The sequence below is a fragment of the Rhinolophus ferrumequinum genome, chromosome 23 (genome assembly GCF_004115265.2).
Source record: "Rhinolophus ferrumequinum isolate MPI-CBG mRhiFer1 chromosome 23, mRhiFer1_v1.p, whole genome shotgun sequence".
Taxonomy (NCBI): Eukaryota; Metazoa; Chordata; class Mammalia; order Chiroptera; family Rhinolophidae; genus Rhinolophus; species Rhinolophus ferrumequinum.
The window spans coordinates 21,749,618-21,776,798 of NC_046306.1; the positions used below are offsets into that span (position 1 = coordinate 21,749,618).

The window sequence follows — 27,181 nt, forward strand, 5'->3', positions numbered from 1 at the left end:
TGGGGGAAATTGAGGCAAGAGGTATCAGCCAAGTTGAGCCCTGAACAAAGGCAGTGAGAAGTGAATTCAAGCCCCCTCCTGCCTTCGCAGGGCCCTCAGAGGTATCTAACATTTTTCAGTCATAAACTGAACCAATTCTCCATCTAGTTGTAGCTTCAACTGCTAGGTGCCCCCTGTGCAGCCATGGAGGGAAGAAACACCCAGACACTGAGGGCGGGTTCTTCATGGAGACATGTCCCGACTGCAGGGAAAGTGGAATCTTTTATTGAAAGCGTAAAGTACACAATGTAGGGTCCAGCATGGAGTCTGAGAGGTCTCTGTCCTCCAGGTGGGCTCCCTCCCCCTGGGGGCTGCTGACCGTGGGGTGACTGTGGGTGGGATTGTTTGCCAATGGGAGCAACGGCTGGATCTTTTCTCGGGGTGGGGCAGGTAGGCAGCGGGTTGGAAGGCTGGGGAGGGATCTCTTGTGGGGGCTGAAGGGACTTGGGGCCAGGGACTGGGTCGGGCCAAGCCTTTCCAGGGCTGCTTCTGCCTTTTTCTGGGGATGCAGCTGCATCTCGGCTTCTGTCATTCAGGCACTCAGCACCAGAAGGTCCTTGGAGGGCAGAACAGAGAGCCCAGTTAGTGGGTGGGGTGGCTTCTGGCTGCGGCCTCAGCAGTCACCTGCCTTTGGATCAGGCAAGTCACATTTCTGGGAAGCCGTAACTCTGAGCAGGGAGACGAGTGGGATCCAAGGGGCCTGAGGATCACCCCGGCCGTGCCATTAGCTTGCCCTGTACAGGGGACATTGGGCAAGACACTTCCTTCCCTGCCCCTCTTCCCATCTCCTTCTTCCCCCAAATAAGAAAAGCAGGCCTGAGCCCCTCACCACACTCTTCCAAACCTCAGTTTTCATAACTAAAATATCAACAGCAAAACTAATAATAAAAGTAATAGATTTGACCCATAGACCAAAAGAAATACCCATGAGTCTGCACTCATGGGTATGACATACATAAGTGAATAAATAAATAAATGAGGAAGAAGCGACAGCTTTTTCTTACAGCAGAATTCCAGCTAATACATGTAAAAGGAATTATAGAAATAGAAAATTTCTATAATTTTCTAGAAACACCCCAGTAATAACTTGCAGGCAAACACCCCAGTAATAACTTGCAGGCAAGAACCACGAATGAATGCAAAAATTAGTGGGAGAAAGTGTGATGAAAACCAGGATATTTGTATAGTCTGAAAGTATCTACCCAGGAGATATTAATTACAAATAGAAAAATAGTAACTTAGGGGAGAACACCTGTCAGGAGCCACCGTAACCGCATGGTCAAAGTCAGCGTCTCCAGAAATAAGACGAGGACATCATGTGCTCCAATATGGTGCACTGAGAAGGGCACAGCATCACTTTGGTGGCGTTCTTGCCAGAAATAGAACCTCAGTGTAATCATGAGAAATATCAGTCAAATCCAAATTGAGGGACATTCCCCAAAACAGGCCAGACTCATCAGAAATGTCAAGGTCGTGAAACACAAGAAAAGCTGAAGCACTGTCATAGATTGGGGGATACTAAGGAGGGGTGACAATCAAATGCAAAGTGGGATTCTGGATCCTGAACCAGACAAAGGACATTAGTGGGAAACCTGGTGAATAAGGGCCGCCAATTAGCTAATACAATAGCTTAGTACCAGTGTTTGTGTCCTGGTTTCGATCATTGTACTCTGGTTATATAAGATGCTAACACTAGGGGAGGCTGATGGAAGAGTATTCTGGAACTCTCTGTACTATTTTTGCAATTTTTCTGTAAGTCTAAAATTATTTCAAAATAAAAACTTAAAATAAATGACTCATAATAATAATAATAATAATAATAATAATAATAATAGCTACCATTTACAGAGGTCCTACAAGACCCTCTGAGTCTTTCTTTAAATCAGTGGTTCTCCACCTTTCAGACCCAACACCCCATTTTACATTTTATTACATGTCCTTGTGTTATCTCTTTTATTATACTGAAATAAAATTCATAGATTATATGATCTACTTACACATCTATTTTAAAAACCAGTATAATTCCCTTACTGGAATACAAAGAATAAAAGGTAAGTAATTTCTAACAAAACATGTATTTTGAGCTGAACTACTCAAGCATGATTATTCAGGAAAGAAAAATTCATCCCCACTAATGTCAACAAGGCCCTCGGATCGGGGAGGGGGCTTGTAATACAACGCCAGTTGAGAACCACTGATTTGAGCTCCATTATTTCAGTGCAAACCCTACCTCTCACCAGCTGGGTGACCTCGGACAAGTGGCCTACGCTTTCTGATAGCCAGGTCTTTCACCTATGACGTGAGGGCAAGCATCAACCAGGGTCGTGGTAAGGCCCAAAGGCATATGAAACAGGGCATGGGGCACCGCACATGCTCAGTAAATGGTAGAAATCGTGATGATAACGGTGATGATGATGCATTTGTGCCAGTCCCGTTCATCTTTCCTAACCTCCTTATAAAGATGAATAATAACAGTTAACACTAAAATGCTGTATCTCATTTAATTTCTCACCAGAAACTCCATGAGGTAGGTATTGTGTTTCCCCATTTTCAGAGGAGGAAACTCATCTGATGGGTCAAAGCAGTGCTGAGGTCCTGCAGGAACTCAAGAGAAGGCACCAGGACCGGACCCCTGTGGACTGTCCCCGAGCCTGCATGTGACACCTGCCCACAGGGCCCATCTAAAACCACTGCCACCTTCCTTGTTTGCTCTCCTAAGGTGGTGGGAGGTCAGCCCCTGAGCCAGGGCCAAACTTGGCCTGAGTGTGTGGAGCAGTGCAAATGGTGCCACCTGTTGGAAAGGAAAATGTCAGTCTCGGGCAGAGGTTTGTTCCACTTCTGGGACTGTGTTTCAAGGAACTAAATCCTGAATCCAGAAATCGTTTCATGAACCAAGATGTTCACTGCAGCATTCTTTATTATAATGAAGGCATTGATAGTGATGGACACTTCTAGAATGCCTACTATGTACCAGGGGCTGTACACAGCACTTTGCACACAGAACCTCATTTTATCCTAAAAACTGCCCTATAGGTAAGTACTATGGTTAGCCCCTTTTTACAGAAGAGAAACTGAGACCCATAGAAGTTAAGTAGCTTGCCCAAGGTCACCCAGCTGGAAACTGGCAGACTCAGGATTTGAAACTCAGGTCACTGGGCTCCCGCCAGTGCCCTCATTCTTTTATCCCAGTGCTCTACTGACCCCCTGATCAAAGCCATGTTTAAAAATAAAACTCCAGAAAGATGGGAATGAAAAACAGGAAAATGATCTAAGTGGTAATTATTTCTGGGTTGCAAATATATATATAATCTTTTCTGTATTTTCCTGAACACATGTTTTTATAGCAGAAACAAGACCACCTGCATTTGAATTTCAAGGAAGCAGCCACAGTCATAATTAGCAATTACTTCGGGAATATTTACCCAAAGGCCCATCTCCCCACTGGCTGGGAGAGCTTTGCAAGGGCCAGGATTATACATGTTTTGTTCACTGCTGTATCCCCAGCCCCTTGTTGGTTGGCACACAGTAGGTGCTCATTAAAAGTTTTCCCAATAAACAGCATCACACTTCAATTTTGGGCACACCCCTCGTTGCTCTGAGTCTTAGTATTCTCATCTGTAAGATGGGGCAATGTCATCTGTTGTGAGGACTAGATGAAATCGTGGATGTGAAAACTTCATTTGAGGCTTCTTAACAGCTTTATTTCTTATTCCTTCGGCCCCATCCTTTGAAGGAAGAGGCCCCTGTTGCCCCACCCTTCCCTTCCTTTTTCTTCCTCCTCCCAATTCCTAAGGGTGGAGGGGAAAGAAGACAAAGTTTTATCTCCTCTTACCTCCAAGACGTCAATGTCTGCATTGCTGAAGTCGATGTTAAGGATTTTGGGGAGAGGGACACCAGAGCCCAGCACAGCTGTGGAAAAAAACCCAAAAACAGTCAGGCATGGTCAGCGTGGCCAAGAGGTGTCAGCCTATGGAAAGCCGCCAGGATTTACAAGACGACTAGACATTTCATTCATGCCTCTAGGTGTTCGTCCTTGTCCTTCCTCTTGCCCAGAGGACACTCCCTCACCCTTGCCTGCCTGCTGAGATCGGAGTCTTTCCCAAGACTCTGTTTGGATGTCACCTCCTCTATGAAGCTTCCTCCACCTCAGGCCAAGCAACTCTGGGCTCCTGTTGCTCCTCCAAAACAAACAACTCATCACAGAAATCACAAAATAATAATTCTGCGTCTCAGCATCCGTCGCCTCTACTAGACTGTGAGTTTCTGCAGGCAAACACTGTGTCCCCAGAATCACCCAGCCAGCCCTGGGCCAGGCACTGCAGAGAGAACAGAAGCTTGCTGAATGAAGGCATGGAAGGACGCACCTGGGGCCCCAACAAATGACGGCTATGGGATGTACTGTTTGCTTTTAGATGGTCAGAGCCTAGGTAGACTGCTAGTAATATTCTAGGGAAAAAAAAAACTACGATAGAAAGAAGAGGAAATGAGGAAGTGAGGCAGGAGAGGGTAGGTGGGGGAACTGGATTAAATGAATTTTAAAAGACTTCCTGATTCCAGCGGGACGTTTCAGAGATCTGGGGACGTTGTGAATGTACCCCAGAAGAATATATTCAATGTTTTCCTAACTTGCTTTCCATGGAACCCTTTTCTCAGACTATCTTATGGAACTAATTTTCCATGGAAACGTACTTTGAGAATCGTGGATCTAATCCAATCTGTCACTTTTGAGGATCGTAAATTGCATTATAGTGAGACTGAGAAACTTGCTGTTCCACCACCTATTAGTGACCCGGCCAGGACACATGTCTCCATGTCTTGCCTCCTCAGTCAAGCCAGCCAAGCTCAGCTCCTGCTGTCATCCTCTCCCACTAGGAATGTGCACGGGCTTTGTGACCAGCCCTTTTCCTGTGATTGAGATTCATCCTCCTCTGGCGACAGTTGCCAGAATAAGGCTCTGTTTGACATCAAGAGCTTTCCAAACAAACCTCGGCTGCTACAGCTGACACCAGCCCTCCTTCCCCCTTTCTTCCATGAAGCAGAAGTGGGGAGAGAGGTTAGGGCCAAGTAGCACGAGGACTTGGGGACAGAGGTTTTCAATCCCAATGGAGTTGGTTACCCAATTGATGGAGCAGCTGTCCCAGCTTCCAGATGGCTCCACAGTTTAACAAGTAACTCTGGAGAGGCAGAACCAGGCTCTGACTTTCTCCTTATGAAGTTGGGCAAGAAAACCCTCTAACTGATAACATGGCTGCCTCAGGTGGATTCTGGGTTAGGAGGTTGGGGATATGGATGAGAACAACTTGAGCTTTATCTGTACTGATCGAACTTTTTACAATAACAATGTGCGCATGTAGTTCCTGTAAAAATAAACACGTGATTAAAAATAAGTCAGGAATGTAACAAGGTGACTACACTTAACAAAACTGAACCATACACCTAAAAATGGCTTAGAAGGTAAATTTTATGTTATGTGCATTTACCACCACTAAAAATAAACACATAAAAAAATAAATCAGGAAATACCTTGGACTGTACTGGGAAAACAAGTGGGAAAAGAAGAGTTTAGAAGGAAATATACTCAGATGTTGAGATTAATCTCTCCTGGAGGTCAGATTTTCTTTTTTAAACTGTTCTGGACTTTCTAAAATTTACACACATATAATTTTAATGTACAATCAGAATTTGACACAGATAATCAGGAAAACAAAACAATCGGTGAAATAAGAAAAAAATAAAGCAAAAGCGGCAGATAGGGAAATTGTTAGACCCTTGGGGCAACACTTGCATCAGAAGCTCAAATAAATAAGCTTAGAATGAAGTTCTCAGAAACACTAGTGAGGTAGAATGGCTGTGTGTCAAATATCCCCAACAAACCAGTAACCACCAGGTTAGGCCATGCACCCCCAGGAAGCCCAGGCACCCTCTCTCACCATTCATCGCAGGCAGAAATGCCAAGTTGAAAATCTTCCCAACCAGCATCTCCATGAGGCCAACCTGCAGGGAAAGAATGAGAACTCAACCTAGGCAGTGGTTTGCTCTGATCCAAAGGACTGAGGCCCTGCCCTGTGGCCCAAGCGGAAGCTACAGAGCTGCTCTGGGAGAATCTGGGAGCTGGCAGTCAGAGATCCTGGAGTGTCCACCCAGACTCCACCCTGGAGTGTCCAGCACCACTGAGCTGGACAGCTGCAAGGCACATCTGGTCCACCTGCTCTCTGTCCAGATGGGAAGGCTGAGACCCAGGGCAGCGCCAGCGCTGGTCCAAGGCTCATGGGAGGCAGGGACTAAGGGGGGCCAGTTCTTCCCCAGGAGGCACAGAGCACGGGGTCTCTAATGGCTCATTCTGAAACCACGACGGTGTCATGGAAGGCCCTTGGGCCCGGTAGACAACACTGCTGGTTTCCATCCCAACTCAGCCTTCATGGGCCTCTGAGAAGGTTCCCTCACTTCTCTGGCTCTCAGTTTTCTCATCTGAAAAATGAATCAACAAGTCCAGCTTGCAAGAATGCCATGAGGATTAGGAGCAGATCATGAAAGTGCCTGGTCTGAGCCTTTTCGTATATGATTTCTCTTAATTCTCTAAGCCTGGGTTTCCACGTATGAAAGTGGAGTGAATAATCCTTCCCTCATAGGGTGGTTGTCAAAATCAACTGAGTTCCAATATGTAGAAAACCTGCTGAAGCGTAGTGCCATGTGGTACTACAGTGACAAGAGCACGGGGACTTACTTACATCCAGCGCTCTCTCTTACTAGCTCTGTGACCTTGGGCAAGTCACTTAACTTCTCTGTATTTGACTCCCTTATTTGGAAAATACGCTAATAATTGTACCCAAATCATTAGTTTGTTGTGAGGATTAAATGAGAAAAAATGTTTTAAAAAATAAAAGCATAATCGCTTTTGCTTCTCAAATATTCACTAATTTCACATTAAGTGTTAGCATCTTTTTCTACTTGGAGTCCAGAGATTCCCGTTCTAGCCCCAGCTCTGCCTCAATCAGCTTTGAGGCACGTCACTGTCCTACTCTGGGCACCAGTCTCTCCATCTATACAATGAAGCTGGTGATCCCAACTCCATGGGTTGTAGTTGTTTGGGTTTAAAAAACTCAAAAATTTGACTTTCTCTGTACATGTGGAAATCACCCAAGCTTGTCCTAGGAAACAAGTGTCTGTTTCATTGTCAATTTAAGAAAAGAAGGTAACTTCTAAAGACTTAGGTCGGGTTGGGGACCCAAGAATGAAGAGTTGAAACAGATTAAACTTTAGAATATGGGTGTCTCAGATTAGGAAAGCAGAATTCCAGAACATGGGGGTGAAAGGTTGGTCAGAAATAAATCCAAGTCTGTTTGTATTACAGATGAGGAAACCGAGGCTTAGAGTGGGTTGGTATTACCAAGGTCCTAAGGGAGTCAGTGGCAAAGCAGAGCCGCCTGATCCAGAGAGGAAGAGGTCCCATAGGACATGGCTGCCCTCCCCACATCCCCACCCTGGAGTGAAGGAATTTGGGCCAAGGGGCTTTCATGGGGTCAGTCAGTTAAAATGTGACAGCCCCACAGGTAGAGTTGGAGCTGTGAGTCTGCACTCTGGCCATCTCTGGCTTTGTGGGCCTGTTCCCCCACCTGTGAAATGAGGCCTGACAGCACTGATGTAAATGCTTTGGAATTCAGAAACCACCCAGGTCCCAGCCAGCCTCACGGGGATGCCATTCCAAGAAGATCTCGCTCTGGGGCCGGACCTTGGTACTTACATCAAAATTGCCCACGTTTGAGGTTCTAAGGTTGAGGCTTGTCCTGCAAATAAAGTCAATAGCCAGTCAGAAGTAGTGAAGGCCTGAGAATCACAAAGGGCTGCAATGTCACTAAGCTATCAGAAGCCCCTCGTCAGCATTCTCACAAGGACCTCTCTTGACCGGAGGGGAATTAATAAGAACAATGCTGGTCTCCAAGTGTTGAGCAACAACCATGTGCCAGACACGATGCCAAGGCTTTATATACCACATACTTAAGGCTCAAATCATAGCTGCACCACCCACTAGCTATATGTCCTTAGCCAAAGTACTTAGCCTCTCTATGCCCCAGTTTCCTCCTCTGCAAAGTGAGTGGCTGCAAGGACTAAATGAGGTCATTCAAGTAAGGCCCTAGAGCCTTGTCTGGTTCCTGGTGAGTGCCAAGCACATGTTGGTGACCATCACTGCCTTGTTTAACCCTTTCAGCAACCCTGTGGGAGAGGAACGTGAGGCTCCGGGGTAATTTGCCATGGCTACAGAGCTTGGGAGGGAGAGCCCAGGATTTGCACCCTGAGCCTGTGCTCTTGGCTGCTGTGCTATTCTGAGCAGGAAGGACCGAGGCCTGGGTTCGAGGTTTCGCTCTGCACTGTGAGGGCCTCAGTCTCGCTGCACCTGAATCTCACCTGCAAATCGACAGTCCTACCTGAGAGGCCAGAACAGACTTGCCTGTGGGGCAGTCTTTGGAGCCGTTTGGTGTCCAGCAGGAGAGAAACAAATGTTTTATTGCTTCCCGAGTTCTACTCCCATGCCTCCTTTCCCCTCGGCCCCTCTATCTCCAACCCCCAAGCTCTTTCCTGCCCCTCCAAGGTTGTCTGCTCTGGTCTTGCTGCTCTTCATGCAGTTGGCCTCTTCACCTCTTCCAGGCTGTAGGTTGAACTTCACCTCCTTAGAAACTCCTGGATGGTTCTGACGAGTATCATTAGAGTACCTCCCATTGTTGGGCTTGATAAATATTTGTAGTAAGAAGAAAAACTTACAATGAACGAGGCACATCCTGAAAATTTTCCGTACAATCTCATTTATCTTGAGGTGGGAATAATAATATTTACTTACTGCTATAGGCTGACGTCAAGAATCAAATGAATTAAAACATAGTGAAGGCTTAATTCAATGTTTGGCACATAAAGCATCCAATAAATAATATTATTATTATGAGTCCTATGAGGTAGGGGCGATTATTCCCATTTTCAGATGAGAAAATTGAGTTTCAGAGAGGCAAAGTCACTTGGCCTACATCATACAGCCAGTCAATGGTCTCACTGGGATTTGAACCCATACTGCCTGGCTCCAAAGCCCACGTTTGTAACCATTCAACACAGCTCTAGGTTAGACAGACCTGGCTTGGCTCATAGCCTCTCACTATACTCACTGTGTGGCCCTAAGTAAGTAAATCCACCTCTCTGTGCCTTACTTTTCTCTTCTTTAAGATGGGAGAACGATAACCCTGACTCCGCAGGACCATTGGGAATTAAGCAAGACAACACAGAGAAGTACCTACTGCCAAAGCTCGGCCATTGTCATCGCCGTCACCGTTGTTATTATTGACGTTATTATTGTTGGCGGTAGGTTCTTCCTATGGAGCTCAGGCTGCACCCACCCTGACTGACTCGTGTCACTGCCCATTTTCACCTTTGCAGCCTCTTGGATTTATCCAGCCCTGGCAGCCACACCAGGAGACCTCTAAGCCCTTGCTGGGGTCCCTCCGTGAGCTGGCACCAGACACGGCTGCACCAAAGAAGCCTGTCTGACCACAGGAGCCGCAACCCACTTACTTGTCCAGCTTGGCGTCAATCATGAGCTTATCGTCCTCCACGGAAAACAGGGCCAAGAGTTCTGTGTCCTGGAGGAAAAGGAAGGAGAATGAATGAACTGTCGCTGCCGTCATACACTGACTGGCCATTGCCAGGCGTTGGCTAGGAGCTTCGTTAACACTAAACATAACAGCCGGCTATTCCCTGAGGTCATAGTCAAACCCTTTTATAAGCCAAGACCCCCAACAGCCTTCACCACATAATGGACATCTCCCCTCCGGAGGGAAGGGGTGAGGAATAATAAACTTCTTTAACTAACTGTTGTTCACCAGTACGTCACAGAAAGGGCCGAGTGAACACTTCACAGAAAGACAACTGTCACAGGAAGCCAACAATTGGCACGGGCTGTTGCTCCGAGCTGCCTCAGGGGGCGTGGAGTGGCCTGCAGCCTAGGAAAGCTGCTTCAGGTGAGTAGATGGGATTGGGCATTATCTCTGTCAATCATAATTGCCCCGCCCCATGGAGGGAATAAGAGGTTCAGACGCGTCCCCCTCCCACAAACAGAAGCTTTGTTTTAGGAAAATCCCTCTGCTTCCCTGTCTGCCCTCAAAATAAAATAAAATAAATTGGTGTTATGAAAAAAAGGAAGCTCCCAGCAAATTCAGGTAACGTTACTAGTAATAACAACAATAACAATCATTGGGATGAGGGAGAAGGGGCTCTAGGTATATATAAGGGACCCGTGTGGGCATGGAAATCAGTCCATCCATTCCTGAGAAAATGGCCTTTGAACCAAGGCCTGGGGATATGTAGGACGTGGCCAGAGTGTGAGAGCCGTCCAGGGAAGAGCACGTCCAAAAGGCCCGGGTCAGGAAAGAGGTTGGCAGTAGAGGACAGAGAGAAGGCTAGCGAGCGAGGAGGTGAGAGGACTCCAAGAGCCTGGAGTGGGATGGAACTAGACCAGGCAGCGTAGTGGGCTGCAGAGGACTTGGGGCTGCATCCTGGGGGCACAGGGAAGGGTTCTGAGCAGGACCAAACGAACATGTGGACGGTTGATGGAAAATCTCCACGCAGTAGGGACTAGTCGACAAGGGACTGGATCGGGGCAGCCGGCTCCACTTCTGGGTGAGAATCAGCCCTTTTAATCTCTCATTTCACGATGAGAGACCCCTGACCCACATACACTGGGACTTGGGATGCTCCTAGACGAGAGGTGGCTCATTGGTCTCGAGCCCTCAGAGGAGAGACTGGGAAGACACAGAAGATGGGCCAGAACCCAAATGTCTGAGTCCAGAGCTTTAACCCTGGAGGGGGAAATGGCACCTCATACAACACATTCTTTTGACAAATATTTACTGAGCACCTACTATGTGCTGGACCCTGGGCTAGACTCTGGGGATCTGGCAGTGAAGAAGACAATTCACACCTGTGCCCCCCAATAAACTAACAAACAAATGCATTTTATAATGTCAGGTTAAGGAGACTAACAAAGTAAAGCAAGGGAGGCAGAGACAGAGAGAGAGATGGAAGGGTGGAGATATTTTAGACAGGCGGTACAAGAAGACCTCTCTGAGGAGGAGAGATTTGAGCGGAGACCTAAAGGAAATGAGAGAGTGAGCCATGCAGCTATCTGGGGGAAGAGCATTTCAAGCAGCAGGAGCGGCTTGTGCAAAGGCCCTGGGGTGGTACTGTGCCTGGCATGTTGGAAGAAAGATTGAGGAGCTGAAAGGTGAGCAGGGGCGATCTTGAAGGACTTTGTGGGCCACTGTGAGAGGATTGGTTTATGCTTCATAATTGAAAGCAAGCCTTTTGAGAAAAAGAGTAATATAATTTTAAGAGGATTCTTCTAGAAGAAATAGTTGTGGAAATTGTATTTGTATCTGTCCCCTGCTAGGTACGAAGGACAAGAGGGCCAGTGCCATCTGTCTAGTTCCTTCCCTTCCTCCAGCATCCAGTAGAACGCATAACACATAGTAGGTACGCAATAAATATTGCTGATGGATGACCAAAGCCTACTTTGCCACGCACTGTGGTACAAACCCATGCGAATAATAATAGCTGACACTTCTGAGCCCTTACAGTATGTCAGGTACCGCTCTGAGCATCTTATTAATGTCCTACTGCCATTCCCATGTGGTAGAGAAGAAAATCAAGCCCAGAGAGGGGAGTGACGTGCTCAAGTTCACACAGCTAGAAGAATGGGTTTGAAACAGATCATCTGACCCAAAGCCAAGATTGTAGTCACTATGGTGGGGATGGGGATTTGAAAGTGTCTGTGGACTACGATAGACCACGTGGTTACCCACACCCCCAGATACTCACGACATCAATAAGGCAGATAGTGGTCTCGACGTCATTGGGTTGGGACACCAGGACCTCAGAGGTGGCAAACACCTTCACCAGTGCCTTGTCCTTCTGCAGCGTCACTGAAGGTGGGTTTGGCACCTGGATCCTGATAGTGAGTGGGTGGGACTCGGGGTACTGCTGGAACACCTGTGAGTGGACACCAGGCTGGAGTGAGCGGGGCCCTGGGTATTGGAGGGTCTCACACTGGCTACTTTTGGACCCAATAACATCACTTATGTCTTACAAACCACATGCAAAGGCTCCAACCCGCTGCTGGATTTGGGCAAGGAGCTGCCCTCTCTGAGCCTCTCATATAGGATTATTGTGAGAATTAAATGAGATGATGTCAGCAAAGCTTCGAGCTCAATGCCTGATGCATAGAAATGCTCAAAACCTGGTACCAAGTGAGATGGGGTCACCTGGACATTCACGACATCAGTGAATTATCACAACTCCATAGGGTATTTTTTCTCCCTGTTACAGATGAGAAAACTGAGGCTCAGAGGGAAACACCAAGCAAATTGTCCAAGGCCAGCAGGAGAGTTGCGATTCCAGCCCAGGTTTGTGTCACTCAGAAGCCCAGGCCCTTTCTCCCTCCCACTGTCTCTAGACGCCCCACCTGCAATGAGAAAATCCACAATTCCAGGGTGTCTCACATATTTATGCTCCTTTAATATATTTAAGAAAATTGTTCGTAGGACCAGAACCCACACAGCGGCATTGCATAGGGAAGTTTCCATTTAAATGGATTTTTAAAAAAGTAACTCTGTGGTCACATGAGGGCGATAGTGACCACTTGTTGAGTTTGGTCTCTCTTCCTGCCTCCTTTCAATTCCACCCAGAACTAGACAGGACAAGTAGACAAAACATGAAAAATGTCTCAAATGGCTGTAGATCACAGCAATCTTTCACACCTGTATAACGCTTACTACGTTAAGAAGCTTTTTTGCTGCCAGGTGCCTGGGAAAAGGACTGGGATCAGAAAGGCCTTTGTTCCCACTGTATAACGGCCACTGATCTGACAAGAGCGCATTTGCTCGTTAAAAAAAAAGAACTTGTTATTATTAAGAAGAACAATAAAGAGTTAACCTTATCAAATGCCTACCCTTTGCCTGGGTTCTAATCCCAGGTCCGTAGCCACCCTGTGAGGGGAGCATTGTTGCTTCCATTTTCCAGGTGAGAAAACTGAGGCTCAGAGAGAAGTCATTTGCCTAAGGTAGCATGGTTGGGATGTCTGTATGGGAATTCAAATTCATGTTTGCCTGCTCCAAAGATCTGACTTTTTCTCTCGAAGCTACCATGTACCTACATGTGCCCTATGTCAACATTTCCTTTACCCTCCTAGATGAATCTGTGGAACAGGAGTTAGCATGCTTTTTGACAGATGAGGAAGCTAAGGCTCAGATGTATTAAGATTCTTGCCCAAAGACACACAGCAAGGAATTGGCCAGGCCAGGTTAGACCTGGGCAGGCCGGTCCATACTAGAGCTCAGGAGCTTTCCACCTCAATCCTCTGTGCCCCCTCTCCTAAGGGTCTGGCCTGCAAGCCTTTGTCACTGCACTCCCAAGGGGGGGGTCAGAGCACCCCACCCTCATGCTGAGCACCTTCCCTTCCAGCCCGCCTCCTGGGCGGAGGGTGAGGCTGAAGGCAAGGGGACACTCCCGCTTTGCGTACCTTGGGAATCAGGGCTCCCAGCGTGGATGTGGTGAGTGGAGGAAGCTCTTCGAACTGCGGGATAAGAAAAGAGTCATGTGAGTCCCCGAGGCTATGGGATCAGACGGGAGTTGCTAACACAGTGATTAACTCCTACGCACTCACAGACAACTAGTCGGTGTGTTGTCTCCCCCTTAAAGATACCTTGGGAGGCCCTACCTATCCAATAGCGGCCACCATGAACCGTAGCTGTGCTGTGGTCAAGCCGCGTAAGCTCACCACAGGCATGACTTAGAAGGCAGGAGGCAAGACCTGACTCTTGGCCCTCTACAAATGTCATCCTGGGTTAAAACAAGGTGAGCATCCGCGAGTGCATGTGCATAACCTGGTGTCCACTAAACGCATGATTCTGCCATAGCCCTGAAACACCTGTACTATTATTTACTTAATATCTTCTTTAAATCGGCTTACTTTTTAAAACCTCAACTACTGAAAAGTGGAAATCCAGTGTCACTTTACAGAGATGGCAACTGTAAAACTAAGTGCAATAAAAACAAAGCAATGCCCTTATGTTCTGCATGGATATTGTTGTGTGTGGAGGGGTATGAGCATGGGTTAAAAAGAGGACACTTAGAAGTGCAAGAGCGGGTTAACTACATATGGGCACACATTGGAGGCTTTCCTCTGAATAGAATCAGACCTTGACATAATTTGTGTGGTGGTTTTTTGGAGAAAATCTTGTTCTTATGAGATACATACTAAAGTTTATGGAGTGAAATGTTATAATGTCATCAAAAAAAAATTGTTCAACAATAGATGATAGATAGATAGATAGATAGATAGATAGATAGATAGATAGATAGATAGATAGATGATAGATTAGTTGGATGGATGGATGGATGGATGGATGGATGGATGGATGGATGGATGGATGGATGAATAGGTGGGGGGTGGGCAGATGGATGAATAGATAGATATGAAGCAAAGATAGCAAAATATTAACTGGTGAATATAGGTGAAGGATATTTGGGCATTAATTATTCTATTTTGCAACTTTTCTCAAGGCTTGACATTTTTCAAAAGAAAAGGTTTGGAGAGAAAATGACTCCGGAACTAAGAATATTTTATTCTTATGTATCTTTTAGTTACTTAGTGTCGGTGTTTATCAGGTGAAAGAATTCTAAACATTTATATAGAGATACATATAAATGAATAGATATTATACTTTTAAAAAGGGATTGGAATACAATTGAATAGAATTGAATAGGGAGAAACTGTCTCATCATGTGATTTGCTGTTGTTGATCACCATGTCTGTGAATCACTTAAAGCCTCCTGGGCACCATGCACTGATGTACCTGACACACATCCATGAATTGGAGATGAGCCAAAGGGTGGCCAGTCTATAGCTCTCGCTTTAAAGCAATTTCCTCAAGGCCCTGGGGTCTAGAGGACAAATAGGGAGCTGTTGCTGCCCAGCCTGCCCAGCCTCCAGACAGCCTCCAGACGGGGCCATGACTCACCATGCCGTCAGTGATGTCAATATCCAGGGCCCCTTGCTTCTGCAGGAGAGTCAGCACCGAGCCCAGGAAGTTGGCAGAAATGGCCAGTTGGGAGTTGGTGTTGTCGCCCATCGGGGGCAATTCTGGCATCTTTTTCCTGGGAGCCATGGCTGGCCGCCCCAGTGGGTAGTCGATGAGGCCCCCTCCAACCTCCCCAACCAGAGTCTGGGGCAGCAGAGAGGAAAAAGGTCACGAGCAGGGGCGCAGGGAGCGGATTAGAGGGGGGAGGCTGAAGGCTGGGGTGTGGCCCTGAATCTGCCTCCAGCCAGCCTTCCTTGATTAAACCTACTGGGTCTGAGTGGCTCACTTACGGCCCCCAGCTCTTCTTCAATTTGTGATGGAATGGAGCCTCTTGCAGTTCCTACTTTATGACCATTTACAATTATAGCCATGGTATATTACGATATATTTTAAATACATGTATGACATCGATTCTTCGCCCACCCCCGGCTCTGCCATAATGAGTTAGTGTGTTTATGCACCCATGCAATACACATCGGTGCATCTACTCTCTACAGACCAGGCTCCTCCCCACGGCCTGCAAAGCCCTGTACACTCTGCTCCAGGGGGCCTCTCCCCCTCATCTTGAGCCACTCTTTCCCTCAACCACCCTCCACCGTGCAGCCACCGGGGCCTTGTCAGCCCCTGCCACCACCTCAGCAACCCCACCATGACTCCTCCCACACTCTGTCCCCTCCCCCACACTCCTCTCTTCTTACTTCCCGTTCATCTGGCAACTCAAGTGTCACCTCCTGTAGGAAGCCCTCCATGATTCCCCTGGGTACGTCATATCCCCTACTTTAGACTCTGAGAGCCGGGGACCTTCTTTCACAGTGCTCACGATCTATAACTGTACATTTGTTCGAGTGATTCTTGGATGGCCTGTCCCTCCAAAGGACTGCAAGCTCTGCTGGGACACAAGTTTTGCTTAGGCACCACGGCAACTCCAGTCCCAGCAGTCCGGCACACAGCAGGGAACAAATATCTCTTGAATGACTATGTGTTTATGAATGTGCTAGGTGAGCATGTATATGTGTGCACAGGTATGCTGTGTACATGGGAGCATGAGTGTGTGCTTGTAGCTCTACATGTGATGGAGCAAGTGGGGAAGCAGCCATGTTCATGCAGCCCAGGGGAAGTACGTGTGTGTGCGCGCCCTGTGCCGTCAGGGGCCAGATTCAGGGGTGTGCTGGAGCCAGCTCACAAGACCTGATTCCGCACGTCTCTTCCCAACTTTATGTTCAGTGAGTCATGTTGGTAGCTTGAAATTGGCCTGGTGGGAGGATCTGCACCATGGAAATCAGCACATGCTACAAATCAGGACTTTTTCTTTTGAATATGGAGAGCCGGTTGTTAACGCTTACCAGCACACTACAGACCAGATTCATTCCTCCAGGAAACCCAGGTTCATAGCCACAGCTCTAATAGCTAGAAGCCAGATTGGGTTAAGATCCAAGGTTCACATTTATTAGCTGTGTGACCTTGGGCAAGTGGCTTAACCTTTCTGTGCTTCAGTTTCCTCAATAAGAGTGGCTATCTCATATAGTTGCTGTGAGGTTAGACTAGGAATGTGCCCGGGACACAGTAAGTTCTTGGTACGTGTTGGCTGTGATTGCATTTCTAACACTCCTCCTAGAAAGTCCTCATGTACTCATATGAGGACTTGTTCAAATGTTGCTTCCTAGGCATTCAGCAGAAGCCCTGGGGGACTCTCACTGTCACCCCTGCCTTGGACAGAGCCACCTCCCCTTGCTCGGAAGCCCAGGCACTCACGTTGAGGTCCAGCTCCAGGAATTCTCCAGTCACAAGTGGGAGGCTAGAGAAGGTGTACTGAACACTTCCCAGTATCCCCAGAGGAATCAGAGCTGTAGGCAAAGGATGGGGTCACAAGGAGGTCCCCTTACACTCCCAGAGACCTGCCTTCTTTGTGATCCAAGGGGAGGGGGCAGCAAGGCTCCAGCTCCAGACACCAGGGAAAGAGCAAGGATTCTTTGTTCAAATCCCAGAACTGCTTTTTCCTTGCTGCTTGACCTCGGGCAAGGCACTGCATCTCTCTGAATTTCAGGTTCCACCTCTGTAGAACAGACTTAACATAATTCCTTGGACTATATTGGGGGGGGTGGAAATGAGATCCTGGATATTGATAAGCTTTGTAAACTGTGAAGTGCTGTGGACCCGGGAAGAAGTTTTAAGTTTCTACAACATGGTACTTCATTGGATCTGGCCGTCTCCCTGACTGCTTGTGATGAATAGTCCCACCGCCTGGGCTCCTCCTCCCTTGTTTCTGGCCACAAACGGAGAGAATTTTCCTTGTCTGGGAAAGCCATCCTCAAACTGCCTGGAGTCACAGAGAAATGGGAGCCGCATCAGAGAGGGCTGCCCTGTACGGCTGTAGAGGTTGTGCACTGCACAACTCCGGTGCCGCCATTATGCTGTGCTCTATATGAAAGGAGGTCCCTGGAATCATGCAGTGCAGGAACTGCACAACCATATGGGGTAGGCTGGCCTCAGCAATGTTCCCTGGGTCAGGACGTGGCGTTGGAGCCTGGTGCTGAGGACCTGGACGGTCTCCATGGTGTCTCCTGCTACTCATTCTCCAGTCCTTCTAGGGGTTGAAGCCGACCTCTTTGTTTTAGAGATGAGAAAATGGGATAGAGTCTCTCCAAGTCCAAACATACTAGGGCAGAGCCAGGGCTTAAACTCAACCTCCTGACTCGCAGTCCAAAGCCGTAGTCCCCTGGGGCCAGTGGGGAGCCTCCTTCCCCTGAAACTTGGGGGTAGTGGTGTTTGGGGACAAGAGGAAAGGCCAGGTAGACTCTCTCTCAGGGCATCAGTCACACAGCACTCCAAGGGCCAGAGGGTGGGTCTGCCGCCCCCACCACCTTGGGCCCTCCTTCCAGACATGGCAATGTCCCTGGCCTTCCATAAGCTGGGCCCCAATCACGTGCTAATAGATGTTGGCCGAATGAAGCAAAGCAGGAAGGACTTACAGTCCACGAGACCCAGTTGGTCGTTGATGAGACCCAGCACCACGTCCACAATGGGGCAGAGCTGTAGGGGAGAGAAGGCGAAGGTGAAGTTCTGGTGACAGGGCAGAGGTTTGGGGAGGGAATACATGAATAATAACAACGATGGCTAATGTTTACTGACTTGCTCTGTGCTTGGCACTGTCCTCCCCACAGCCCCATGGGGAGGTGCTCTCATAATCCCCATTTTACAGATGGGAAAACCGAGACTCAGAGAGGTGATGTGATTTGTCACACAGCTTGGAAGTGCCCAAGCTGGGATTCAAACCCAGAACTGTGTGATTCTCAAGTTCCACTTCCTTATCCCTTTATTAATCTGTCCGTCCATGTCCCTTGGGGTCCTTCCCAGACCCAAGAACATGCCCCCGCCCCCTGGCTCCCTCCATCCCTCTGGGTCACCTGCATGCCCACAGGGATGGAGGTTGTACTGTGGCCCTTCTGTCTGGGGTAAGTCCGTGCTTCTTCCTCCCCATCCCAGGATAGGTTCTTACCAAGTCAGGGAGGACATTGGCCAGGACTCGGTTCACTAAGTTGTCCACGAGGTTGGGGAGAAGCCTGAGGAGAGAGGAGCGGGATGAGGAGAGTCTCGCGAATCTTGTCCACACTCAGGGTCCTAACCCAGGCTCTGTCTGACGAGCGAGAACCTGCTAGTGCTGGAAATTATTCTGAAAGCTGGAAGGGCAGTGTACCTTCACCTCAGATCTGGCTGGGCAGGCTACCCGGCCAAATTGCTTGACTTTCCATTCATTCATTCACTCATCCATCCATCCATCCATCCATTCATTTATTCATTCAACAAACAAATGCTTCTTGAGCTCCACAATGGGCCAGGCCCAGGCTGGGATATTCCTGATTTGTAACTGCAAATGTCATTCCCTCCTGCTCATCTGTTCCCTAATGGACTCTTTGCTGCAGCTTTGCATAATCTTCCCAAAGGGAAAATGAATGTATTACTTTATCCAAGCACTTAGCATGGTATCTTGTGCATAGTGGATGCTCAAGATATGTTTACGGAAGGGAGAGAAGGAGACATACTGGAGGAAATTTGTGCCCATGTGGTCAGTAAGAGAAAACAAGGTGCTGAGAGTGGGAGATATGATTCGTTCTACAGACAAGGAAACGGGGGTCTGGAGAAGTGACCCAGAGCAAGTACTCAGTCCATTATCCAGCTCTTAACTCACTCTCCTAAATAATTAGTTAAGGGAGAAAGAGATTGCTAGATGCCTAGACAAGACACACAGATGGACAGACAGACAGACTTGTAATGCAAGTACTTGCTTCCTGAGGCCCTGCAGTGATGTGAAGATGAGGGAAACATGGTTATGCTAACACAAAAGTATGATTGACAGCTTGACCCCTTCAAAATCGGCCCCCGCAACCCTACTGAACACTTGTCCTGCTGTGCCCCCACCCAGGTTGTAGCTGATTGCCCAGTGTGGTGCCTGTTTGACAAAGCAAATAATTTTTTTGAGATAAAATCCTAATTAGAATATTTCTCCCAATCTTATTAGGTATTTTGGTCTCCTTTGTAAGTGGATTCGCACCTCAAGAGGCCTTGTCTTGCTTCCAGTTCTCCGTGGATGCTAAGGCCCGTGAGAATGCACATGTGTGTTTATCCATGTGTGCGTGCATGAGCATGTGTGCACGCACGTGTGTGTGTGTGTTGGGGGAAATCGTTTGAAATTAATGTATATATATTCATGGCACAGAGTGTTTTCTCCTCCTGGGAAATCATCCAACAGACCACCGGCCCACGTGTGAAATGTAGGTAAAAGGCCATTCATTGTTACCATATTTGTCAAAGCAGAAGTTTAGACAAATTGCAATATCTAGCAATAGGGACCTGGGCCAGTAAATGGTGGTTCGTCCAGACAATGGAATATTATGCAGCTGTAAAAAGTTAAGCAACGGGGCAGCTCTCAATGTTTGGATACAGAAAAGTCTCCAAATAGAAGAAAGGAAAAAAGAAAAGTGCAAAATGGTGCAAAAGAGTATGTGCCCATTTGTGTTCAAAGGAGGCTGGGGAGTGAAAGTCTACATTTGTGTTTGTTTGTACAAAGGAATTGGAAGGTGAGCTTGGTGGGAAGGGGGCAGATGGAAGGCGGGCTCGTCACTTGTGCCTTTTTGTCTTTTTATGTCTTTGAACCATGTATTAGCAACTACATTTCCTGGTGAAAATGTGAATTTAAAAATCTGTGAGGCTTCTGTGTGTTTCCCTTCCCTGCCTCTCCTCACCAGGGGCCAATTTTCTCTGTCTCCACCCACCCTGGAGCAGAAACAAAAACTCAGAGAAGCTCACATGAATCCAAAATTCTTGAGTTCAAGTTGCACAATGAGTTTTTCTGCTCCCAAAGTCTAGATAAAATGAGGGCTGGGAAGATTGAGCCAAGAGATGGATAAGTCGGGAGGGGAAGGAGTAGATGGCCAGAGGCCTCAAAGAGAAAAGCCAAAGAGGGATCTGTCATGCCGAGGACCAGGGAGTGAAGAGAAAGGGACTCAGCTCTGAGTTGCTCTGATGTGCCCTCATCTAAGACCATCACCTGGGTGCAGCGTACCGGCCAATACACACACACTTGAAACCTCTCTGGTCAGATGATGGGGACTTGGTCACTTTGTAGGGAGGGTGTAATAGAAAAAACTTACCCCTTGACCAACGTTGCAGTGCATAGAACCAATTGGGAAATTTTCTGATGAGTTGGGTTGCCAATGGACACAAAATGTGTATTCAGAAACTCTTAAAATGTGCCAGATTCCATACTGGTGTTTTACATTCATTATCTCTTCCAAAGGGGGAAAAAATTACCCCCATTTCATAGGTGAAGAAACTGGAGCTCAGAGAGGGCAACAGAGTTGCTCAAAGTCACACAGCAAGGAATTGTAGAGCTGAGGTTTGAATCGCAGGATGCTTCCAGAACCTCTGCTCTTACCCATATGGTTTGCCAAAGACAGACCACTCCAACGTCCCCCAAGGCACTCCACTGCCTGCTTGTACTCACTGAGGTTTGAATCGCAGGATGCTTCCAGAACCTCTGCTCTTACCCATATGGTTTGCCAAAGACAGACCACTCCAACGTCCCCCAAGGCACTCCACTGCCTGCTTGTACTCACCCTCGCAGCAGCTTGACTTTGATACCCCCCAGGAGGGTGTCACATCGCTCGATGACCAGCCGAGGGTAGCCGGTGCGGTCCATGGTCAGCCGGACCTTGGCTGTGATGTTCACCTCCACGGCGATGTCCAGGAAGCCAATGAGACTGGAGGAGACCACGGGGCCAGGGAAACAGTGTCAACCCCAGCCTCCAGGCAGCTTAGACTCTCTCAGACCTACCTGGCACCTCACACCCTGCCCTTTTGCCCTTACTGTCCCTGCCCCTCGCTATCATGCCTCTGTTATGCCCCTTGCTCACCTCTAGGGCTCCCAAACCAGAAGACTTCCCTGGTCCTTCAAGTTATCCATGAACAAATTTATGTCCCCCTTAGTCTGTGACAGCTTCAAAGGCTGTGGTCAATAAATGAACTCTATGTATACATTTTGGTTTCCAAGGTGACCACCAATGACCTAACTTTATAGACATGACCTCAGTCCGCGGGGAGATATCAGTGCAAAAGTCCGCCCTCTGAGGTCCTCTGATAAACACGTACTACGTGGCAGGCACTCTCAGGGAGGCATCTGCTTGCCTTCCCTCACTTGTGGCTGTAGCCCCTTGGAAAAGGAGGTGTCATGATGCCCATTGCAGGTGAAAACACTAAGGCTCAGTGACATTAGGGCACCGGCCTGAGTTCACACAGCTTAAAAGAGAGTCGGGTTTGACCCCAGGCCACCACCTGACTTCAGCCTCCCAGATCTTAACCATCATGCAGGCTGCCCTCACTGCTGACAGGTACCGCAAGAGCCCAGAGGTATAAGCCATGCACGTGGTGGTAACACATTGATTAGACCTGATTAGTCTCTGCATTACAGAGAAAGAGGCTGAGGTGTGCAGGGGGGAACGATCTGCCCAGGAGCTCCAGCCAAGACATAGGGTTCTGGGGTCCCCTCCAGGGCCAAGGGCACACACCTCTTCCCATTGATGGCCACACGGGTGTACAAGCTCAGGTAGACACCCACGCCGGGCAGGAGCCGCACGGACACCCGAGGGAGGGTCAGCTCCACGATGCGCAGCCTGCATGGGACAGAGAGCAACAAGACAGCAGTCACCCCCGCTGCCGGTCACTCCACTCACGTGGGAGCACCCTCCCTCCCACCCCACTTCTCTGCGCCCCATTCAGTCGTCCTGACTCTAAAGAGACCTGAGGTTTGTGGAAAACACAGAGAAGTTAAGGACAAAAAAAAAAAAAAAAAAAAGCCACGACCCATACTTCCACTGCCCGGAGACCCACTGTACATTTCCACGTATTTCCTTTGGATTTTTTTTTTTTTAATTTAAAGAAACTATTCCTTTGGCTTGTCCCTGCCCCTCTTTGCCTGGTTCCCTCCTACACATTCTCAGATTTCAGCTCAAGGTCCTCCCTTCCTCCAGGAAGCCTCCCCTGATCTTCCCCACTATACACTTTCGCAATTCTCCATGAACTTCTTACCACTGTTGTAATCGTATGATTATTTCCAGGCTTCTTTATCAACGCCCATATACCCTCCCAGTCTGCAAGCTCCATAAGGACAAGAGTTATTATGTCTTTTCTTGGCTAACTCTGGGCCCCTGTCTCCAGTGACAACACAGTGCCCCAACCATAGTAGGAGTTCTAAATATTTGTTGAATTAAAGGTGAATAGGAAGAAGAAGCTGGGCAAAGCTGAAATTATAATATATATGAGTGATTTCGGGTCCTTGGGCTTTTTCCACCGAAACTATAGTACTATGCCATTCTGCAGATGAGGAAATCGAGACTCAGAGACAGAAAAAGAACAGCCCAAAGTCACACACAAATATAAAATGCTGAGCTGAGACTCAACTTCAAGACTGTTTAATGACAAGACCCCAAACCATACAATTTGGGATTCTCAAGACGTCCAGATTCTCAAGCCCTGGAGTGTATGGGGCTCTGAACACTGTCCCTCCTCCAACTCTAGGCCTCTGGGGGTGATCACCTCTGTCTGGAGGTTCATCACAAGGGGTTTGATAGGGAGAACGCAGCCCCTCCTTACCCTGTGATTCCCTGCACGGTGTTCAGGATGCCGCCCTCGCCGAGCACGCCCAGAATACCCCCTCCTCCGAGAAGTCCTCCGTCACCAAGGAGACCACCTCCGCCGAGCAGGCCCCCTTGGCCCGACAGGATGCCATCGGCTGCCAGCGTGCCCCCACTGCCCAGCAAACCACCTGGGCCCAGTGCCCCAGTGGCTACACCGGGTGGGATCTCTCCTGGCCGCAGCTCTCGCCGGTGAAGCCTGCCCATGGTTGCTGCACCTTCGGCTGACCTATACCGCCCATGGACCCTGTGGCTGCCATATGCATTCTCAGCGTTGCGGTAGTCACCATTTCGGAGGTCCCTGATCCTTCCATCAGATTCAAGGATCTCCCCATATCGGTATTTAGCCCCCAGCTGAGCAGTGTTGTCATTGGTCTCGATGCGACCATACTTGTAATTACCACCAAGCTGGTTGCCATTTGTAGGGGGGGCATCTCGAACATGGAAATCGTTGTAGGGAACACCACCAACACCTCGGGGGAATTCAGTGCCTCTGTAGTCATCGTAATAGTGTCGGCCACCACCCAAAAGACCACCACCACCACCCAAGAGACCACCACCACCGCCACCCAGCAACCCACCACCACTACTGCCACTGCCACCCAATAAGCCTCCTCCAACTCCACCCAAAAGGTCACCGCCACCCCCTGCACCCCCACCACCAAGCAAGCCCCCCAGAAGACCACCACCCCCACCACCTCCATGTCCACCAAGCAGGCCCCCCAGGAGAGGCCCACCACCGTCACCACCAGCTTTACCCATGGGCACCTCTCTCAGGGCTGAGTGGAGAGTATCGCTTTGCTGCAGGGTGCCTGAAACGGCTGCAGAGAAGCAAGGGTGTCAGTCAGGTGAGTCAGAACAGGAGCCTGCGGCCCTTTCTTCCCCTCTTGCCCCCAGGCACCATTTGGAGCACAGCTCGGCTCGCTGGGCCCCACTTCTCCCATAGGTAAAATGCCCAGGTCCAATGGGAAGACTCCTGCAGACCAATCCAGCCCTGACATCCTGGTGAGCTCCTTAGCTGCTGTCTTTGACCTGCTCTCACTTTAACTGGATCTCCATGGTGTTCAGCCAAACCTGGATAGATTTCCTTCCTCACCCTCCCTTCCTAGGACTCCACACTTCACAGCTTATAAAGTCTACTCCCTCATGCATATCCCAACTGATTTCTGGGACATAGTCAAGGCCAGAATTATTGTCCCCATTAGATGGATAAAGAAATTGAGCCTTGGGACATTCAGATAGGAAATGATCTCATTCTTCATTCCCATAATAACCTTGGATGGGAATTGGGGCTGGGAGAGTGTCTTTGTTTGCCAGATGACAAAAGTGAGGTCCCAAGGATTAGAGGCAGGAATAATTATAGCTCCCGTTTTTGAGGGCTTTCTATGTACCAGGAGTTGTGCTAAGTTTTTAAAAGGCCGTCTCATTTAATTCTCATATCAGTCCTCGGAGAGAGGGATTACAATTGCACTCATTTTGCAGACGAGGAAATTGAGGCTCAGAGAACTCAAGTCATGGATATAAGGTTACACAGTCAGTATTTGAATCCCAGGAAGGCTCTTAATCACTGCTCTCTCTACTGCTTCATGTATAGAGTCCCCAATATGGTATCTGGTATATAGTCGGTGCTCAGGAAATGGTCACCAAAAGGAAAAGGAGACACTAAGGCCCAAAGAGGAGAAGTCACCCATCCACCTAGTGTAGAATCTGCCAGTGAAGAAGAGCGTCTTTGGGGACTTTCGGAATTGGCTGGACTGCCCTGCCCACCCCATGCCATCCCCTACCCCCTGCAGGGCTGGACTCACCATTGCTCAGCACTTCTTTGGTAACCCTGAGGACGGTGTTTGTCTCTTGGGGGATGCCACACACAGCCACCACGGACAGAGCAGCCACATACCAAGCTGTCCACATGCTGGCACTACTTCCCTGCTGAGGAGACCTTGCATCAGATGGCCGTCGCAGCCATCACCACCCTGCCAGCAGGGGGAGCTAGGGACCCCTGCCAAGAGTCATAACAGGATCCTGCGGCCCAGATACCGGGGAAGTGGACCACAGGTCGCACAATGGGGCGAACTTCAGGATCTCTGATACCACCTTCTGGGTTTTGCAAACTGAAATAATCGAGATACAAAGCAGACCGATGAACCAAACTGTCCCAGAGCATGGGTATTTAATTCTCTCTCAAGATGAAGTGTCCAAATGGAGCCTCAGGGAGAGAGGTCACAGGGATTCCAACCAAAACAGCAATCTAATAGCAGGCAGGCTCTGGGGAAATGTCTCCAGCATCTACCCATCTATTCACCCCCCAACCCATCCATCCTTCCATCCATCCATCCACTCATCCATCTACTCATCCAACCATCTTTTCTCTCCCTTATTCATCCATCTATCCTTCCATCCCTCCATGAGCCAACCAGCCAGCAAGCCAGCCATATATCCATCCATCAATTCTTCCATGAGTCCATCCACCTGCCACCCTTCCATGCATGTCGCTTGCCAGCAAACACCCTTCCCCACCTCTTTCTAGGAGATAGTTCTACACCATTTGGTTAAGAGTAAGGGCTCTGGATCAGAGCTTTCTGGGTTCTGGTCCTTAGGCAAGAGACTTTACCTCTTTAAACCTCTGCTTTCTAATCATAGCACATTGTTTCGGGTATATAATAGACACTCAATATAAACAGCATCTATTGTTACTGTTTTGGAACTATTATTTCAGACCTCCAAGAAGTAGGTCTTAAGTTATGAGATAAGGGGCTGAGCTTTGAGGGATAAAGCTGCACTTTGGGATGAGCTGGACAGCCTCTACTATCTTTATCCGTCCCAGTCTACCCATTTACCAGCCTCAGAAAATCACCCTCTGGGCCAAACTGTGAAATTGTTTGTTCCAATCCTCTCCATGTATGCCCCCTCTTCCCTTTTCCCTGTCTCCATTTCTCTTGAGGTTCACTAAGGCTCCAAGCTTTTCCCTGCTTCCGTCTGCTCCCAGGAAAGTATCAGAGGCACTCATTTACACTAGAATATGAAGGACTAATATGTGTAAGGATTTTTTGTTCTGTCTTTCTCACCTCATCCTAACCCCACTACCCATAGTTCTGTGTTCAAAGAAGGGTCTCCACTTTCAGTTAAAAAGATGGGCACCAATGAAGGGATTTCTGATATCCGCCAGCAGCAGGCCTCCGCCTCCCCCTACCAGCCCAGACACCGAAAGGGTAAAGGGCTCCTTCTTACCCCTGGGCGGTCCCTGCAGCCGTCTTGAGAGGTCCCGTTCACCGGGCCCTTTGCTTTGGGCTGAGTCTGGTCACAGGCACCTTATATATCAGCTGGAATTTTGAGTTCAGACCCAGAGAGGGTAACACCGTAAAATTACAAGGGGCCAGAATCCAGATTTGCTCTGCAAATCAGGCATTGAGCCCAAACCGCAAGGGTTTGTGGTTTGTGGCTGATTCCAAGAGCTGTGTTCAGCCCCGGATGGGGTCACATGAGCTGGGGTTTATCAGCCCCTGGTCGGGATACATTCCTGGAGACCCCAGCTAGCTGCCCCGATGAGTAAACTGGAAACACCCCCAAATACATCTGATTTCCAGCTTTAAGGCAGGCAGTGCCCACTCCAGATGACCCGGGCCGGGAGGATATGCCCAGACTGGACTTAGCATCTAGCCAACCCAGGTTCAAACCCTGCTGAACCCCCAGCTCAATGCAAGACCTTGGGCTCCCCACTTCCCTTCTCTGGGCCTCTTGTTATTTCCATCTGTTAAATGGATATGATAGCTGCCTCACAGGACTGATTTGAGAGTTCAGGGAGATGTATATGGATCTGACTTCAAATTTGGGGCTGGTGTGAAG

The 27,181-nt window shown here is 48.5% G+C and overlaps 1 protein-coding gene across 1 annotated transcript; it reads right to left on the minus strand.

Annotated features, from left to right (window-relative positions):
• Positions 1 to 300: 300 nt before the first annotated feature.
• On the minus strand, positions 301 to 25,249 carry BPIFB4 (BPI fold containing family B member 4). The gene is made up of 16 exons (XM_033095077.1): positions 25,144 to 25,249; positions 24,097 to 24,159; positions 23,298 to 23,811; positions 22,214 to 22,318; positions 21,266 to 21,409; positions 18,649 to 18,712; positions 18,122 to 18,182; positions 16,905 to 16,996; positions 15,093 to 15,296; positions 13,592 to 13,645; positions 11,893 to 12,063; positions 9,592 to 9,659; positions 7,781 to 7,823; positions 5,970 to 6,033; positions 3,872 to 3,948; positions 301 to 595 (listed from the first exon to the last, which is right to left on the minus strand). Exons 1-16 carry the CDS (start codon positions 25,247 to 25,249, stop codon positions 572 to 574), a joined length of 1,854 nt encoding a protein of 617 aa, XP_032950968.1. The 3' UTR covers positions 301 to 571.
• Between the last annotated feature and the right edge of the window lie 1,932 nt (positions 25,250 to 27,181).

Bases quoted from the DNA above. Each gene is read 5' to 3' on its own strand.
- BPIFB4 (XM_033095077.1), bottom strand. From the start codon at position 25,249: ATGTGGACAGCTTGGTATGTGGCTGCTCTGTCCGTGGTGGCTGTGTGT. The intron at 23,812-24,096 runs GTAAAGCTGGTG...AATTCCCCCGAG, and splicing joins CCTGAGAGAGGTGCCCATGG to GTGTTGGTGGTGTTCCCTAC. The intron at 21,410-22,213 runs GTGTGTGCCCTT...GGTCTCCTCCAG, and splicing joins GTGGCCATCAATGGGAAGAG to TCTCATTGGCTTCCTGGACA.